The sequence below is a fragment of the Rhincodon typus genome, chromosome 3, assembly GCF_021869965.1.
Source record: "Rhincodon typus isolate 14 chromosome 3, sRhiTyp1.1, whole genome shotgun sequence".
Lineage (NCBI taxonomy): Eukaryota > Metazoa > Chordata > Chondrichthyes > Orectolobiformes > Rhincodontidae > Rhincodon > Rhincodon typus.
Genome location: NC_063334.1, coordinates 28,240,347 through 28,259,160, shown reverse-complemented (window position 1 = coordinate 28,259,160; position 18,814 = coordinate 28,240,347). Strand labels below are relative to the sequence as shown.

Sequence of the window (18,814 nt, the reverse complement as noted above, 5' to 3'; positions counted from 1 at the left end):
CATTCTTGTAGAGGAAACCAACAACCCCACACCATCCCGCCCCTCCCTCCCCAGCTCAATCCTTACAGATTGTTGTACTCCTGCAGTTTCTGTATTGTATTCTATATTGTAAGCCATTTGACACTTTCTCCAATGCTTCTATATCCCTTCTATAATTGGCGACCGGAATTCTACACAGTACTTGGTCTAACCAAGGTTCTATACAAATTTAACACAACTACCGTTTCTGATGTTTTGTCCTCTATAAGGAAACTGAGTGTTCTGCTATTGGATTACATTTTGGATTAATTTTTTTTGGCTACTTTGAATGAGTTGTTAATCTGTGCCTCTGTGCTTCTACTCGCATTATTTTCCAAGAAGTAGACAGCCTCTACATCCCACTAAAATACAAATGTATAAAGCAATTAATTTGTCATTTATTAATTCATTCATCGAGTTTGTTAATATTGACTTGTATTTTGTTGCAGTTTTCCTCAGTATTAACTATATGCTTACAAAGAATAATGTATCCTTGTTAGTGTTTTTACATATAATGAAATAGAACATAATCCAATTTACACCAATATATTTATCTTATTGTGTTATAAGAGCTGTATTCAACATAAACTTGCATTGTATCATATAATCCAATAAGTTTATGTGCAAACTACATTATTTTGTAAGCTCTATCCAGTCAAACCGAAATGTTACAACATACATTGTTTCATTGCGCATATAAAAGTATTAACAAGGAGAAATTACAGGATGATGCTTTGATACTTCAAATATCAGAGTAAAGGCAAATAGAGGGAACAACAAACAGATGAAGAATTTCACACAACAAAAATAAGCAACACATATAAAGAACACCAAAGAAGCCAATCTATTAGTAACACAACTACAACTTATTAAATGAAAAGCAATTTAAAACATTCTATAATTAAAGCTAAGTCGAGATAAAATGGATATTCACTTTGCAAATGCATTTTTTAACCTATTCAGCACATTTTAGCACCTGCAAATTAACCACACTCCGAGAATTTAGTATTTCAGGTACTTGAAAGTTAAAAGTATGATTGCACAATATCTTGAAGAATATTTGAAATCTGTATTATAATGTTTCAGAAACATTGCTCAATGGATTAATCCACAGCTACTGTGACAATGTTGCCTGTGCTCAGTCGGCTACATTATTTACAATTTATATAGATGATTTGGAGTTGGGGACCACGTGTAAGGTGTCAAAGTTTGCAGATGACACTAAGATGAGTGGCAAAGCAAAGTGTGCAGAGGACTGTGAAACTTTGCAGAGGAACATAGATACATTGAGTGAGTGGGCAAAGGTCTGGCAGATGGAATACAATGTAAATAAATGTGAAGTCATACATTTTGGTAGGAGTAATAGTAAAAAGGATTATTACTTGAATGGTAAAAAGTTGCAGCATGCTGCTATGCAGAGGGACCTGGGTGTCCTTGTGCATGAATCACAGAAGGTAGGTCTGCAGGTACAACAAGTAATTAGGAAGGCAAATGGAATTTTATCCTTCATTGCTAAAGGGATTGAAATAAAAAGCAGAGAGATTATGTTGCAGCTGTACAAGGTGCTGGTGAGGCCACACCTGGAGTACTGTGTACAGTTTTGGTCTCCTTACGTGAGAGAGGATGTACTGGCACTGGAGGGGGTGCAAAGGAGGTTCACTAGGTTGATTCCGGAGTTGAGGGGGTTGGCTTATGACGAGAGACTGAGTAGATTGGGATTATATTCATTGGAATTCAGAAGATTGAGGGGGGATCTTATAGAAACATATAAAATTATGAAGGGAATAGATAAGATAGAAGTAGGGAGGATGTTTCCACTGGCAGGTGAAGCTAGGACAAGAGGGCATAGCCTCAAGATTAGAGGGAGCAGATTTAGGACTGAACTGAGAAGGAATTTCTTTACCCAGAGGGTTGTTAATCTATGGAATTTCTTGCCCAGTGAAGTAGTTGACGCTACTTCAGTAAATGTTTTTAAAAAAAAGGTAGATTTTTTTTGAACAATAAAGGAATTAAGGGATACGGTGAGAACGCGGGTAAGTGGATCTGAGTCCAAGAAAGGATCAGCCATGATCTTATTGAATGGCGGAGCAGGCTCGAAGGGCCAGACGGCCTACTGCTGCTCCTAGTTCTTATGTTCTTATGTACATAATTTGTGTTGCAATCCTCCATTTACCGGATTTTGCTGGAGAAATCACTCAGCTTTTATCAAGAGATGTTGCTGTAGTCTGTAAAGACCATTTATGTGTAAACTGTTCACTGTACTGTCTTGTTTAAATAGACAGCTTGTTGAATATACAGATATCGTTTGTTGTAAATAAATTGTTTGCTGTGAGACTGCTATAAATTCATTGCACTTCCAAGTTACTGGATGGCAACAATGTCAACAGGCAATCATGCTTGTTACCCAATCTCAACAATATTTAGGGTTGACTATATTGTAGGGTTACCCTCACTGCACATGGGTGGACATGGAGAGGAGTGGTTTTTCAAATGAGCGTTAAGCCAATTTAGGCTATTAAGCCCTAAGTCAATTCTAAAGAAAGACCATCTGGACAAAGTACCAATGGAAAGGAGACGAAAGTTCAAAGGAGAGAAAGGAAGCTTTAGTACTTGCCTTAACTTGGTCTTTATGAAAAGGAAGTGAAAATTCTCCATGTAATAAACCGTTTTGTTCGAAGAACACAACATTATGTTTGTTAAGCTTTCGTTGTGTGGATGCAATCAGGTTTCCTGACGGTCTAGAAATGGAATATCGCAAATGTCACGGCCATAGAAAATTGAGACTTCTTATGGACAGACAACTTACTTCCTTTAAAAATAGAACAAAATAGATTTTGGAAAAAAAAACAAGTATCTTTTCAATCTACTCACAGAATAATAGCAATGTGCAGCCCTAATTATGGAAATTGTGTGGCTCTGATCAACAGCTGGAAGGTCTCTAAGGAATAGCCCAGGCTAGACATGTCAGACCAATAGAGAGTTCAGAATGTGGACGTCATTGTTCAGTGAGAACTTCTCAGTCCTCTCAGCCTTGTGCTAATACCAGTCCAGCAAACAATGCACCAATAACTACAGAGGAGCATTTACGTAAGAAATAGGAGCAGACCATTCAGTCCTTTGAGCTCATTCCTCAAAAGAGATCTTGGCTTGTCTGGTGTTTCAACACTGTTTTCTTGCACTTTCCTTGTTTCCATTGATGATTTTATCAGGAAAGGTTCCTCATCATCTCAATCCTAAATTTGGTTTAAGTTAATGTTTTAACGATTTTAATTAGGTTTAAGTCTACAACCTTCTGATTGAAGTGTAGGAGTATGGCGTGGAGCCAAAGTCACATCCGATTTTTTAACAAGTTGTTTTTAAAGTAATTTAAATGCAGCAAACATAGTTCACTTCAAAATTTTCAGCGTATAGAAGCAAAAGATTTTAGAAAAACATGATAGTGCAGTGCTCTAGAGGGCTAAGTTATTGTATCCAAAGCTAGGGTTATTCACCTATCTTCATGTAAGTCAAGTTTTCAAACTCAGGAAAACAATCCATATCTTTATAGTACTTCAGGATGGCCCAAAGCACTTTACAGTCAATGAAGTAGCTCTGTTTTTAAAAATATTGTCACTGTCGAATAGAAAAATGCAACAGCTAGATTGTGGTGGAAAGTACCTCAGAAATAACAATGAAATAATAGCCAGATAAACTGTTTTGGAGTTACTGGATGATAGTAAAAATTGCCAGGATAAGGTGGAACTCTCTTGCTCTTCTTTGAAATAATTTACATTGATCAGAGAGGGCAGACTGGCCTTGATTTAAAATCCCAGCTGCAAGCCAGTTCCTCAAAAGTGTAGCATTTCCTCAGCACTGAACTGGGAGTCTCAGCCTGGACAATGCACTGGAATTTCTGGAACAAGGCTTGAATCTACAACCTTCCGACTCAGAGGTCAGAGTTGGGTGAGAGATGGTGGCATTTTGGTAATCTCACCATGGCAGATGTTATGAATTCAGTTCCCAAATTTACAACTATGAAAAAAACTAGTTGTGATCATTTAAAGTATTATTGGATTTTGTAAAAACACCATCAGAGAAGGAAACCAACCATTCTGGCTTACATGCAACTTCAGACCCACACCAATGCGTTATTTCTTAACAGCCCCCTGAAAGGGCCTCGTAACCCACTCAGTTCAAGAGCATTTAAGGATGGACAACAAATGCTGTCCTTCCAAGTGAAGCCCACAACCATGACAGAAAAGTAAGAAACAACTGAGTCAATGCAAACACTGCAGCATCAGAATAGGCCACATACATATGCCTTTTGAAGATATGATAGAATGAAGGGATGAAATGGAAAGATTTACAGGACCTGAGAAAAGGCAGGGGAGTGCCAGTTGGTAAATAGTTCCTTCAGAGGGCTAGTAATAACATGATAGACCAAATGGCCTCCTTCTGTGCAGCAACTATGGTATGATTCTATAAGCACGCCACAGAAAGAGAAGCCACCTCAGCATCTCATCTGTGAGCTTGCTACTAAGAAAAATTGTTGGAAACCTGGGACAGAGTTGCTGGACAAACATTTCAACAGGACAATGGTTCAAAGAAATACAGAAGATGCCAGAGATAAAAAAAAGAGAGAACAAAGACCTCTTGGAAACTATAAACACCCTTCTTGGGTGTTACAAAGTCCTATGGAAGAATTCTTCCTAAAAGAAACATGTCCTATAAGATGGAAACTTGATAAATGTAATGAGGTGGAATTTGCTCATTGCAACATCTCGTGGCATGCCCTCTTTGTTAGACGGTTCCTGCATCTTCAGCTTGAAAATGATGTTGTCCAGCAATTTGCTGTGCATTTTGATAAAGACATGGCAGGGGATACCAGGCATCTAGGATTTGAACAAATGAAGGGATCAACTGTCCAAATAGTCTGACCAGTGAATTTTAAGGATTAACTAATAAACAGAGCAATCACAGGGAAGGAAATATGGTGATTTAGCATCAAATAAGGTACAGAAATTGAAATAAAGTAAGGAAAAGAAAATTTGGATTAAGAGCACAAAATTTCTTTTAAAATGATTCAATATCTATAAAATCTCCACTATGTAAATTATGGCATTGTGGCGATCCAAAGTTTGCTGTATGAGCGAGCAGACAATTGGCAGTCATCGAGAGTAATCACTATTGTCAAAAAAACTTGCACTGTTAATTACTAGAGCTATGTAGCGTGTTTAAAGAATCAAAATAGTTACAGCAAAGGAGGAGGCTACTTGGCCTGTTGTGTTTGCACTGAACCTCTGAAAGTGCATATTCCCTAGTGCCACTCCATTGCCTTTATCTTATAGACTTGTTTATTTCTTTTTCAGATAATGATTCAATTCCCTTGTGAAAGCCTCCATTCATCTTGCCTCCATCACGCTCTCAGGCAATGCATTCCAGGTCCTAAACACCCACTGCTTGAAAATAAAATCCCCATGTTGCCATTGCTTCTTTTGTCGATTACCCTAGATCTGTGCTATCTGGTTCTAAATTCATCTACAAATGGGAACAGTTCCTTGTCTACTCTGCCCAGAGCACTTATAATTTTGAATATCTCAATCAAATATCCTCTCAATGTTCTTTTTCTTAAGAGTTTCTAATCCTCAATAATGGCCAAATCTCTTCTTCACAAACTTCCTATAACTCCTTTACCCATACTGTCCACAATCCACTTGAGTACTGATCTATCATTTGGATTACCTAATATATTGTACAGTAATGTGGTTATGATCACCTTGCTGTTGCTATCAATATGTGGTGCTCAAATTAGCCTCCTATATTAGAGCAGTGAATACAACATCAAAAGTACTTTATTGTCTGTAAAGCAATTTGGAATATCCAGAGGCCGGCAAGGGTTTATGTTCATGCAAGTCTTATTTCCATAGGCTAAATTCTACCAAAACTGTTTCCAACTTTTTAAAACCATGAAAATGAACAGGCAGCAAACATAGGAGATTGTGCTTTCTATTTCCAATATACAATAGGCAGCAACTGAGGCTCACCCCATGAGCTCATGCTGACAAGGTTTCCTTCAGACTCCAATTCAGTCCTGCATAATAATAATAATAAAGGGAGCACTTACTATGATAGCTCACCTTTTCTTTGAGTATAACTTCAGTTTTCTTCTGATTTGTTTTATATCAGGCTGCAGGTGGCAAACATGGAAATGTGATAATGTATAGATTTTCCCCTCTGGACTGATAAATGGGCAATTAATGCACAAAGTTCTTAACAATTGCAGAGAGGTAAAGGGCAACTAAATCCAGCAAGCTCCGTTAGATAATAGAAATTCCATCTGTATGCCGCAAGCAGTGATAAAACGTAAATGGAAGCTCGCAACTCAGAGCGTATCTTGTCCTTGTCTGAACTCGCTGGGTGACTTGTGCAGTAATAATAGTTTGTTGTTGGCACTGGGTTATATTTTACAGCAAGTTACTACCCAAATTGCATTAGTCACGCGAAGGCAAGTGTACCCCACAAACTAATATCTATAAATTTCCAAACAAACAGCAGGGTGCAATTTCATTTCAGTTACTCACTTCCAGCACAGGGACTGTTCAAGGCCACTAACAGACTCACTGGTTGACTGAAGCACACATTCTCTGTTCCATATTCTCAGCTTTCTGGATCCTACGTGAAAAATATAGAAATAGAAATTATATCAGACATGTATAAATTATGAAAATACAAGCCCTTTTGTACATAATTTTTTTGAAAAATGGGAAGTTGGGAAACAAAGACTAAAATAATTTGGTATCAGTATCCAGAAGAGTAAATATACTAAAACTTGTTCAGTGCTGATTAGTATAATCTTCTAATGAGTGATGTTTAGTGCGATAAAAATATCAAAGTATCTAGGCTAAAGGCATTCTCCTTCTTTTCCAATTAGGACAGGCAGAATCAGTCTAAATTTGCACTTTTGCAAGGACTTGCTAAAATTCACAATGGATGTAACTATTTAGAAACAAACATACCGATTCAAAGATTACGTGAGAATCCTTAATTCTAAAATTTGTTTCCCAGGGCACTGTGATAAGCAACTGCTACCCATAGCACACTATTCCCATCAGGGAAAATGATTAGCTCCTATTCTGACTGTACAAACAATTTTCAACAATAACAACATATTTTCTGTTTGACCAGCATTATTCCTTAGATATTATACTGAAGAGTTATCAATTCTATTTACCCCATAGGGAATGGGCATTCTTTCCTTGTAGGAACATATCCCATTTACCCAAGACCAGGGAGTTTTGATCCAGGCTGGCACATCCAAGACTTAGGGATTCTCAGCTGTATGCAGAGGAACTGTTGCAGTTTATTTAGTTTCTATCATGCCACATAAAAAAGTGATTGGTTTCCCACTATCTGTACAGCTAGGATCACTATACCCTTTACAGTTTTGGACCAAAAGTTATCTTGGGTTACGTGAGAAAGAGTTCAAACTGATTGGACACAAATTAATCTCACGTCATGGTTTTTAATCTCATAGAGGGGTTGGAAGAAGACCATTCTTTGCACAAGATTCAATGGGCTGGATAACCACCTTCTGTGTTGTCACGAATCTATGACAAGCAATAGAAAGAAACCAATATTAGAGCACAGGCATGTTTCCCCTCAAACCACATTTCCCACCCCTGGGGATAACTTAACCCTCTGGTTTCCTTCAGTGAACCAGCTGGCTAGGCAATTATTATCGGTACCTCAGTGTACTGCCAAACGGCCAGTCTCAGAATTGAATCATCCAAGAGCCAAAGTGGGTTGTGTTGGTTCCAAATTTCCATCATTTGGTGTGTCAACTTGGATTCAACTGAACCTAGATTCTCTGCCTATCATCCCATCAAAGTAGGCTGGGCACTAGTTTGTCTTCAGACATTCTATAAGGATGCGAGTCTGTATTAGGTGAACAGCAGATATTCAAAGCTGAAACAATTAGTGCAGAACAAGTATACTGGGTCACAGCATGGATGCCGATCACATCCTATTGAATAACGGTACCACTCATTAAAATATGCAGACCTTAGTACAATTGTGACAAGCATCAACCAAAGAAACATTCCCATGCTTGACTTTCAGATCATTATATCCAGTAGCAGCTCTAGATTTCAGGGTTTCATGATCAACAATAGCATACCATCAGATTGCAGCAAGGGCATACAAGGGAAGATTTTGTTTAGCAGCCAACTAAATGTTCTAGTCACGTACATCCAATGTCATGCACCAGGCACATCCATCATCATTGATTAATTTATTCCCTCACTTGGATGATTTTGAACTGATATCACACATATACAAATTATGAAAATACAGGACACATCCATTCGTATTAAGAAAAATTAGGAGAAGGTGAAAAACGACCTTAGGACTCTGATAGGTTGGCGTAGATCAGACACCACTCTATCTGGAATCATTTCTCCTTTTAGTATATAAATACATCTCATAATTTGGACTCAGATCTCTCAAATGGCTGGAAGTAGCCCATTGCTTGCAAGACAAGATGGAATCAATTTTCGTGCACAGACATGCAGCATTACAAAAAAGTCCGATTGCAAGGTACTCTAGAAACTGTGCAAGTGATTCATTTCCTTTGATCAAATGTCAAAATTGAAGTCAGATACATACCAGTCACAGGACAAATGGCACTGATTGCAAACAGCTGTCCATCTCCTCGCCAGGTCACACGTGACCTCCGATCATCCCAAGGAAATGCTGCTTGAATTTCCTAGTAAAGAGAATAAGCAATTCCATGATCAGAACTATAACATATTTCTGAAGGCAATACATACTATTCCAAAACACATGAAGGACTAGAATGGTTAAAGTCCTCTAACTTGGTTGTTCAAGGCAGTGAGTAGCTGAGACATTCACAGCAGTAAATGTCTAGGTTTGACACCTAGTCTGTGCTGAGTTAGGAGTTGAGGGTCGCAGTGCACTACTTTGCCCCCAAGATAAAACAGGAAAACATGTTCAACCAGCAGCTAAATAAATAAATTGTTCACAGCAATTAACTCAGTTGAACATGAACTGTACAAGGGACATAGAAATATTGAAATTAGGTGCAGGAGTAGGCTATTCAGCCCTTTGAGCCTATTCCATCATTTAATATGATCATGGTTGATCCTCTATCCCATATTCCCACTTTCTCTCCATATCCCTTGATGCCTTTATGCCTAGACAAATGACTAGGTATAAAAATTCAACATGTAACTCACTGTTGGCTTACAGCGAGCTGCTTCTTTACCCTCGGTGCCATGGAACTGTGTCTCCTTCTTCCCCCAACCGACAGTGATAAATTCTCCTGTAGAGTAAAACACAAATTATAGGCACATTTTCTATGCATGTTCAACAAAACTGCTTGTTGGAAATAAGACATTACAATTTTATTTTTCTGTTAGGTTTTAAAAACAAAACCAAGATAAAGGCATTGATTATCTCTCGCTGTTCCTTTCTTGCGTGTGTCAGATACCATACTTTTACAGAAGAGAAAAGCACAGAGTGGGTCTTTGAGTATCTACTAAGATCAGCAAGAGCTATATGGAAGTTTGGCACAGTAATCAGAGATTATTCCCCCTTTTGAAATTGGCTGTAGAATATATACTAAAATGGGCAACAAGAATAATTCTTGTCATAATTGTCACTGAACTATGATAAAGCACAGAAGGAGAATTTCAGACCATTAGACTTGTGTCACATAAAGTGCGAAGATGTGCACTGTGTCTTTGATTTGGTTTTCTGGAGTGGCATAGATTTAAAGGGAATCTGGTCAAGAACATGCAAGTGAATAGAATGTTCTTGTGTACTGGCGCAAGGAGAGTCATAGGATATCCTCCAGGCGGTGACAGCAAGGATTGATCGTGAGCTCTTCAGGAAGGTATCTGAAGCAGTTGGAGAAAAATGAAATCACTACAGAAGACAGTAATGATTCTGGGAAATAGCCAATGGATCAGGAACTTGCTTGATCATGTTTAAGAGATCAGAAAGAATTTTTTGACACATTTCCTGAATTGTCTATGGCTGTCCTTCTTCCTTAGGTGGTGTAGGGAGAAAGTTCAGAAAAGCAGTGTACTGGGGAATGGATTCAGTAAGAAACAGGGTGGGTTAATATTAGCACGATAGTCTTTCCTTATCCTGTGCACATATCAAATTCAAATTTGGATCTTAACCCACAGAGAACCATGACACAGCAAAACAGTGGGTAACAGTGATGGAAAAATAATATTTGTAAACTACAGTAGGTTTCTGACAGGAAGTAGAATAAAATCTGAACAAGTTATTGCAAACCTTCTTCTAACACAACAGTTTGAATGTAGTTCAGTTTATTCTGACAGAAATGTGTTCTTTGATTATTCACAAAATCTTAGCAGGGGAGCTTACAAATGACTGGGTGTTCATATTGGAATTTCACAAAGAAAGATAGGGCTTAAAAGGTACTTATGAAACAAGACAGCTCACTCACCTTCACCAAAGTTATCCTGGTGGATTTTGACTTCAGTAATTGGATCAAAGTCTTTGGTCATCATTATTATGGTCTCCTGCCCTACAAAAGCAATAAATTTCACTCATTGCTATGGTCTTTTGCCAGAATAAGGTGCACAGTTAAAGCAATGTTTTCACTTCACTTGCTGCTTTGTAACAGAAATACTCAAAACAATGGTGCTTTCTGAAGATGGAGTTTTTGTTTCTACAGAACTGAATGAACTAGGTTTGAAATGCTGCATGTATTTGTTTGTGTTTTTGCTACCATTGCAGTGGAAGTATCTCACTCCAGGAAGATTATTTCACACAGCATTTGTGTTGTGTTGTGTTGTGTTTTTAACTGCAAAGCATTTTTAGGAATATCAAAAGGTGTTTCAATCAGGATGTGTCTTTGATTTGGTTTTCTGGAGTGACATAGACTTAAAGGGAATCTGGTCCAGAACATGCAAGTGAACAGAATGTTCTTGTGTACTGGCGCAAGGAGAGTCATGAGATAGAAGCAATGAAGCTGGATGTACAGACATTTTATTTGTGAAATAGCATCCAGGAGGTGGTAGTGAGGACTGACTGATTCTTCAGGAAGGCTCTTTGAAGAGTTGTAGAAAAATGAATCACTGCAGAAGACAGTAAAGATTCTGGGAAACAGCCAATGGATCAGGAACTTACTTATATATTAAGCTTAGTTTCATGAATTCCCCACCTGAACAATTTTTACCTCGTTTCCTCATACAGGAATATGTCTCATGACACTGCAGGATCCCTTTGGTACCTAACCTTTCCAATATACAAAGTAAGCGGTGCCAATTTTGAAACGCCGTTGAAATGTGAAAGGCACTATAACCAAGACCAATTATATCCTCACCCAACATTCTCTCACTTGTACTCAAATTTCAGGAGAGGGGAGATCATGGGGTCAGAAACCTGGCTGAACCTTTCCCTAGCCCTAGAGGGGCTATGGCACAAGAAATTTAAAAAAAAACAACTGGCGCATCTTCTTGACACGGTTTGCAGCATCACCAATGGGAATGAGGGACAAGGGGCTGCAGAAGTTAAGGATCATTCTCTGATATTACTGATGTACTGCTGGAGATTGTTAAAGGTGCTCAAGGCCTCCCCATCCCTCCGGCAACAGCAAATTCCACTGGCTACACAGCAGAAATAACAGTTAAGCTGGTAGGAGCAAGGAACTGGTGAGACCAGATGGTTTCAGCTACAAGAAGTGCACACAGAATTAACAAGAGTGGAATTTCATAGAACTTGCTCGTGGGACTGGCCACCAAGATAAAATTAGCGGGAGTTCCATTTTTCCTGGATTCCTTGCTGGTCACAAACCCAAATAATCAGATTGCAGTTAGCATGGGCTACTTAGTAATGCAGGAGGAACTCTTACAGATACAAAACGTTTTATTATGCAGCTAAACTTTAAAAATCAATTATGTTAATGCACATCCATCGGCCTTACACCCCAATTAAGAATGATGGGTACGAATTGAAACCTTTGTCTTGGTCTCTTCACATCTTTAGATCTCACCTCAACATCTCACACCTTGACTGGTCCTACAAGTTCTAAGATATCTGCACTCTTCCAATTCCGGCTTCTTACCCGTGCTCAGTATTATTCATTCTATCAGCGGTAGCCTTGCCTTCAGATGCATAGGCTCCAAGCTCAGGAACCCTGTCCACAAACGTTTCCTCAATCCATCCCAGCTAGAACGGGGATCAAATCATGTGCTGTTGGCACAATCTAACCCACACTGGCCATCCAGTTAACTAAGGAGAACAGCACCCACCCCACTTCCCCAACCTGAGAATCTTGAGTTGCGGTGGGTACATGCACATTTACATAAATGCTGTAGCCTGGAGCCATATATAACAATAGTAGTTCCTTCCATCAAATGGCTGACCAAGAATCTCTCCCACTTTTACCGTATGTCATCGGCATATATTGGGAGGATCTTCCAGGTTGATTTTTAACCAGTTTCACCATGTTATGAATGCACCTTCTTCAGCCATCATGTCCTGAGGAGAGATTTGAACCTGGGCCTTCTGGTTCAGATACAGGAACACAACACAATGCACACAACACTTCCCTAAACAATCCTTACAAAGAGGGAAAAGAGAGGTAGAGCTTTCGTAGGATTTTACAGGTGAGACATAGAGCCATTCACAATATATATCAGCAGTATCTTCAAAAAAAGCTATTTGCTTAATCCCGTTCCCCTTCAGATCGACACATACCTGTAGTTAACACAACAAGTTCCTGGTCTGGACTCCAGCTCATCCCAGTCAGCCCACTGTCAACACTGCCAACACATTCTAGCTAGAGGTAATGACAGAAATTTACAATTAACCACAATACTTCTGTTAACTACATCATTATATACTTTCTCACTCTCTTTCATATCCACTCCAGAACCACACTTTACACTTTAACCCGAAGCCCGGAGCATGAGAAGCCACTTGCTCCTCAACCTCTTAAGATTCTGAGTTCATACAAATCTATATTGCCCATATCACGTATCATACCAAGTAATGGAAGATGGTGATATATTGGTAATATCACTGGGTTTGTTATTCAGAATCCCAGGTTAACCTTCTGGGGACATGGGTTTGAATCTCACCATGGCAGAAGGTGAAAAAGTATGAAGTAAAAAGCTGGCCTAACCGCAACTAAAGTTGGCACAATCTCACCATCGATTGTTGTAAAAAACAATTCTGGTTCACTCATGTCCTTCAGAGAAGGAAATCTATCATTGTTACCTGGTCTGCCCTACTTACGGTTCCAGACCTACAGCAATGCGGTTGACTCTCAACTGCCCTCTGGGTAATTAGAGATGGGCAATAAATACTGGCCCAATCAACCAAGATCTCTGTACACCTACAATTCTCACTTCTTGCGCATTCCTAATTTTAACTGCTCCATCATTGGCAACCATGTCTTTACTTGTACAGGCCCTAAGCTCTGAAATTCCCTACCTAAACTTCTTCACCTCTCCCTTTCTCTTTTGCTCCTTTTAAGATGCTGCTTAAAACTTTGACCAACGTTTTGGTCACTTGTTCACGATCTCATTATGTGGAGCAGTGCCAAATTTAATTTCTCAATGCTCCTATGGAGCAGTTTGGAATGTTTTGTGCATCTAAGGTGAGACATAAATGAAAGGTGTTGCTGTTGATACTTTATGGTTGCTTCCTACTAGAAGCACCTTTCACTTCTATGGAATACAAGGCATCATCTGACCAATTTCATGTTGCTGAAAAATATGTTTATAAATAAAGATATTCTTTAGATAATAATTATTTCCCTAAGACCATCGCATTGAGTTTTACCTGATTAGAGTTTAGATTATAAAGTATAACATCCCCAGATCCAGTAGCCACACAAACAGATTCCTGATCTGGCAGGTCCTCAATACCAACAATACACCCACTGCCATCTTCAGGGAGAAATGCTTCTTCAACCAGGGATACTTTTCTGACTACCTGTAGGGAGAGGAAGCAATGAACCTGAATCATGGTTGTCTTGAATAAACTTTTCAATTCAAGGCTGATTCACTTACTCAGACCAAATAAAAGCACAGTGAAACCTGTAAATGACAGAGATCTTATGTTACTTGACATCAGTTGCCTCTTTTATAGGCATGCTTATTTTCAAAACAGTCATTGTGGTCATCATTTTCTAAAAAAAAAATCAACATACGCAAAGTACTTTACTCAATAACTATAAGACTGGGAAAGTGAGCTGCTTCTTGGAGTAAGACATTCAATCCCAGAGATGGAGCTCTTTCTCTGCTGCTTTGCATTCTGGCTAAGTAAACTCCCTATTCTGCAAAAACAATTTTTTTCACAAACCCACTGTTGCCTCACTTCGGCTGGTATACACTGATCTCATAAGAATTCAAGAACACAAGGAGGAAGGGGCTTAGAACACATGGACCAACTTTGCCATTCAAAGATATCATGGCTAATCTTCTATCTCAACTCTCCACTATCCCCATATCCCTTCTTCCCATCAGGACACACAAATTCTACCAACATGTGTCTTGAATACACATACGCAATGACTGATCATTCACAGCTCTCTAGGAATAGGGAATTCCAAAAGTTCACAACCATTTCAGTGAAAATATTTTTCTTCAATAGTCATTTTTAAAAGGGAATTCAATGCAGACTTGAATGTCTCAAATGTTGTGAGGAAGAAGGGGGTGCGGCAAAGAAAGCAAACTGGTTAGATCTTTTAAAGAGACAGCATGGACAATTTGGAATGAATGGCTTCAGCAGTTTGTAAATCAACTGTCACATTTCCTACATTATAACAAGAGAAAACACTTTAAAAGTTCTTCAGTGGCTATGAAGCTCTTTGGGATGCCTCAAGGTTTAGAAAATGTCATACAAGTACAAGTCTTGATATATATCATACCTTTCATGCTGGCCCTTACTCCACTGTCCAGCTGATATACCTCAGAACAATGCATGTTATACAGCTGAATGCCCAATTATTTTAAAATATAGAGCAGTGTTACCATTCATTAATTAACAAAGTATCCATGGGTGAGAGGTCTCAGCTGAGACACAGTAATCACTTTGTCACATACAATATCCTAAATGGCTTTCTCTTTTAAGAATTGATATCGCAAGGTTCAAAATTGTCACATAAAAATTCACAAGTGACCTGTACCTGCTCAGTGTGTGCATTGAGTTCTGTGATTCCTAGGTCTGATCCCACCAGCACCGTCCCTGTATCCACCCGTACAGTGAGACACTGGGGCTTGCCGAGACCTTGCCAGCTATTGCAATGCAGGCTGCGCAACAATTTCAGATTCCGCATGGCTGGTGCTGTGAAGGATTTTTCAAATGAGCAGAGAGAAACATGAACTCACATATTAAATCAGTGATATAGTTCAGACACGGTAAAATGTGCAATTTATGATCAAACAATTCACAGCTTAACAGGGCTAAAACAGGGCTGAGAAAGTACAGGGGTATGAAACTGAGTAACTTATTTTCCAAACAGCCATCATAGGTGTGATGGCTGAAAGGCCCTCTCTGTGCTACAGGTCCCCATGATTATTAAAATACCCCAAAAATGTAAAACAAAAATCCTGATGATCCAAAGCACTCATTGAGATTGAACTTCAGTGTCTTGGACCAAAATTCACAAATGTGGATTTTCTGTGCAAATTCACTATTGCATCTCCTACATTAGAACAATGCCTGCACGTCAAAAAAGTATTTCATTGGCTGTAAAGTGCATTAGGATGGCCTGAAGTCATGCAAAGTTCTGCATCATTAACAAGAATCTTCCTTCTTTCCAATAAACTTTTAATTTCCTTCTACTTTCTAGACCCATGTTTGATACATGGTCTGTGCTATTTAAGGTCATTGAGATTGCTGCAATCGGCCTCATCACCAGAACTGAAAGAAAATATTTTCAAAATCTGGGCTCATACTTGCTGGTATTCAGTAATATTGCCTCCCTCTTTGCTACTGATGTAGACAAGTATTGCCAGAATCATATCCATCACAGTCATACAGCCTTCCAACTATCAGGTCAAATCACATAAGTCAGTTAGCAACCTGGATAAATTAGGGCTGAAGGAAGAAACAGAAAATGAGGGTAGAAAGGAGGGAAAAATGAAAGTTGGAAGCAAGTAGTTGTATTCTGGAGCTGAACGCTCTAAACTGGTCTAACTGTGCAAGTTGTTAACACCAATGTGCCAGTTCAGCCTCTGGCTGACTGAGGAAAAATGTATTTGTAAACCAGGATCACAAAGCTGAAACTGAGGTAATAGTTTATTGGGCACCAGTTATCACCATGCCCTCAACTGCTTCAAAAACTTGAACAGCCTACTGCAGGCATCTCAAAGCAGTAGCAAAGTACTACTACTACTGGTGCCTTTGCAAGATGCTTCAAATCCAGTGGCGAGAATAGCAGTCCAACAGCAGATTCCTCTCTCACGCCACCTTTACCTGCATTGAAATGCTAACCACTTAAAATCAGCTCTTTAGAGCAGGGCAGGTCTTAAGTAGGCCTCACATCCAAAACAACTTCTTTACTCTGAATCCGTGGCAGGAGACTCCCAGGACTACAGCAGAAACACTTTAAGGATGTCAAACATGCCTGTAGACTCATGGGAGACCCTGGCTTGTAACAGAGAAAGAAAAGTATTTTGGATGGCACCAAGTACGCCGATGGGGCTTCATTTGAAACTTGCAGAAATGAAAACGAGGAGTTGGGGGAAATACGCAAATCTCCAACCATTGCACCCAACCCTTCCAAGGGCCACAGGCAGAGTCTGCAGATCACGTACGGACTCAACAGTCACCTCAGAAGTCAGTAATGACCACGAAGCACCGCCTAATAAGAAGCAGCAGCAAACATTTTTTATACAGCCGCGGAGAGATGCTTCCGAATCCCACAGTGGCTCAGGCTCTTTCCGGATTTGCTCACTTATTACAGAATTTGGGCAGGATCCTAACTCACTCGGAGCCACAGGGCTCTGCCAGATGATGGTGCTGATACTGATGGTGATGGTGATAATACCAATTCTGGTGCCCCCAGTCCCGCGGCACAGCAATCTAGGCGGACATCCAACCCTCAATTAACGGGAATATGGTGGGATCAGACACAGCATTAAGTAACTCTGGGTTTTTGAGTCTCTCTCTCTCCATCAACTCCAGCCGCTGCTTTCAGCCATAAACACACCGAGTGCCTGATGAAAAATCTCCTCCCACCTTCTCCTTTCTCAATCCACTGAAATACTGGGAATGTTCCCCCTCAAACCAACAGCGAAACTTCACCCGGTCTCCAACTCCGCCGCGTCCATGCTGGATCCGGCTGACCTCTGACCTCATCCAACAACAACCTGCCGCTCACTCCCCATCGACCGCCCCCTGAAGCTCAGGAGGACTCTTTGCAACCCTAGCATTCTGTGCTAGTTGTAATTATGCCTAGGAAAGCTGAGTGCTTGGCTGGCTGGTAACTGAGAACTGCTGCATTCACTGTAAGTATATCGGGGGAAAATTGGCTGGCTGCAGTCATATCTGGGGAAACTGACCGACTGCAATTATAACCGGGAATGCTGGCAGGCTGCAGACTGGGAAATTTTGTACTGTCCTGTTTGTAGTTCTATCTGGGAGCAATGGTTAGCTAGTAACCTTTGTCACTTTTTTAAATTCACCTGTCGGACTGGTGTTTCTGGCTGGTGAAGTATTTGTTGCTTTTGAGAAGGTGTTAGTGAGCTGCTTGAATCCTTGCAGTCCATGTGCTGCAGGTAAACCCACATTGCCGTTAGAGACAGAATGCTAGGTCTTTGATCCATAACATTGAAGGAACAGCAATATATTTCCAAGTCAGGATGGCAAGTGGCATGGAAGGGAACTTGTATGTGGTGGTGTTTCTGTGTATTTGCTGCCCCTCTTCTGGATGTTAGTGGCTGTGGGTTTGGAAGATGCTGTCTAAGGATCTGCAGTGTATTTTGTATCTGGACATACAGCTGCTACTGAGCATAAATGGTGGATTCATAAAATGAACTGAGAAATGCTACTATACTGGCTGCAATTATGACTGAGGATAGTGGTCGGCTGCAATTATAATTGCAAATAGAAATCCATACAAAATGTGAAAATCTGTGGAAGAAAATAGAAGCCTTTGAAATGTGGTTGCTAAGATATATAAATATCAATTCCATAAACAGTTTACGAGGCAAAGTGCTTGAACTTGGAAGAGCAAAATGACCTCTTAAAAAGTGACATTCTGAAAATAAGATGTCATTACTTTGGCCATTTGATCAGAGCTGAAAAGCTACAGAGATCTCTTCACAAGATCTCCAACTTGTTTCGCAGCACATGTACTAAAATTTGGAACAATACAGAGCATGGCCCCTGAGCAAGGATGACATGCAAATTTGTGAAGCATTCCATATTTTTTGTTGGGTGGCTCAGTGGTTAGCACTGCTGCATCACAGTGCCACAGACCCAGGTTCTATTCCACCTTCAGGCGACTATCTGTGTGGCGTTTGCATATTCTCCCTGTGTCGGCCTGGGTTTCCTCCCACAGTCCAAAGATATTGCAGGCTAGGTGGATTGGCCATGCTAAATTGCCCGTAGTGTTCAGGAATGTGTAGATTAGGTAGGTTATAGGGGGATGGGTCCGAGTGGGATGCTCTGAGGGTCAGTGTGGACTTGTTGGGCCGAAGGGCCTGTTTCCACACTGTAGGGATTCTATGAAAGAAAGTATTGTGGGATAGTTTAGAAGAGAAATCGAATATAAAAGTAATGAAGTTTTGCTGCAGCTGTGCAG

The 18,814-nt window shown here is 39.9% G+C and overlaps 1 protein-coding gene and 1 pseudogene across 8 annotated transcripts in view; one reads left to right on the top strand and one right to left on the bottom strand.

Moving 5' to 3' along the window:
- elp1 (elongator acetyltransferase complex subunit 1) overlaps positions 1-17,408 on the bottom strand; it is a 50,259-nt gene extending 32,851 nt beyond the window's left edge. Inside the window, exons 1-9 of one of the 8 annotated variants that reach the window (XM_048595217.1) lie at positions 17,314-17,408; positions 15,191-15,348; positions 13,843-13,995; positions 12,754-12,835; positions 10,496-10,576; positions 9,252-9,337; positions 8,662-8,761; positions 6,579-6,669; positions 2,633-2,756 (exon numbers count right to left, since the gene is read on the bottom strand). In XM_048595217.1, the coding sequence (XP_048451174.1) occupies positions 2,633-2,756; positions 6,579-6,669; positions 8,662-8,761; positions 9,252-9,337; positions 10,496-10,576; positions 12,754-12,835; positions 13,843-13,995; positions 15,191-15,340 (867 nt within the window). In that variant the 5' untranslated portion in view covers positions 15,341-15,348; positions 17,314-17,408. The other 7 variants (XM_048595220.1, XM_048595215.1, XM_048595214.1 and 4 more) reach the window with 7 other exon arrangements.
- A 938-nt stretch (positions 17,409-18,346) lies between these two features.
- Positions 18,347-18,441, top strand: LOC125482864 (annotated as a pseudogene).
- The last annotated feature ends 373 nt before the right edge of the window (positions 18,442-18,814 follow it).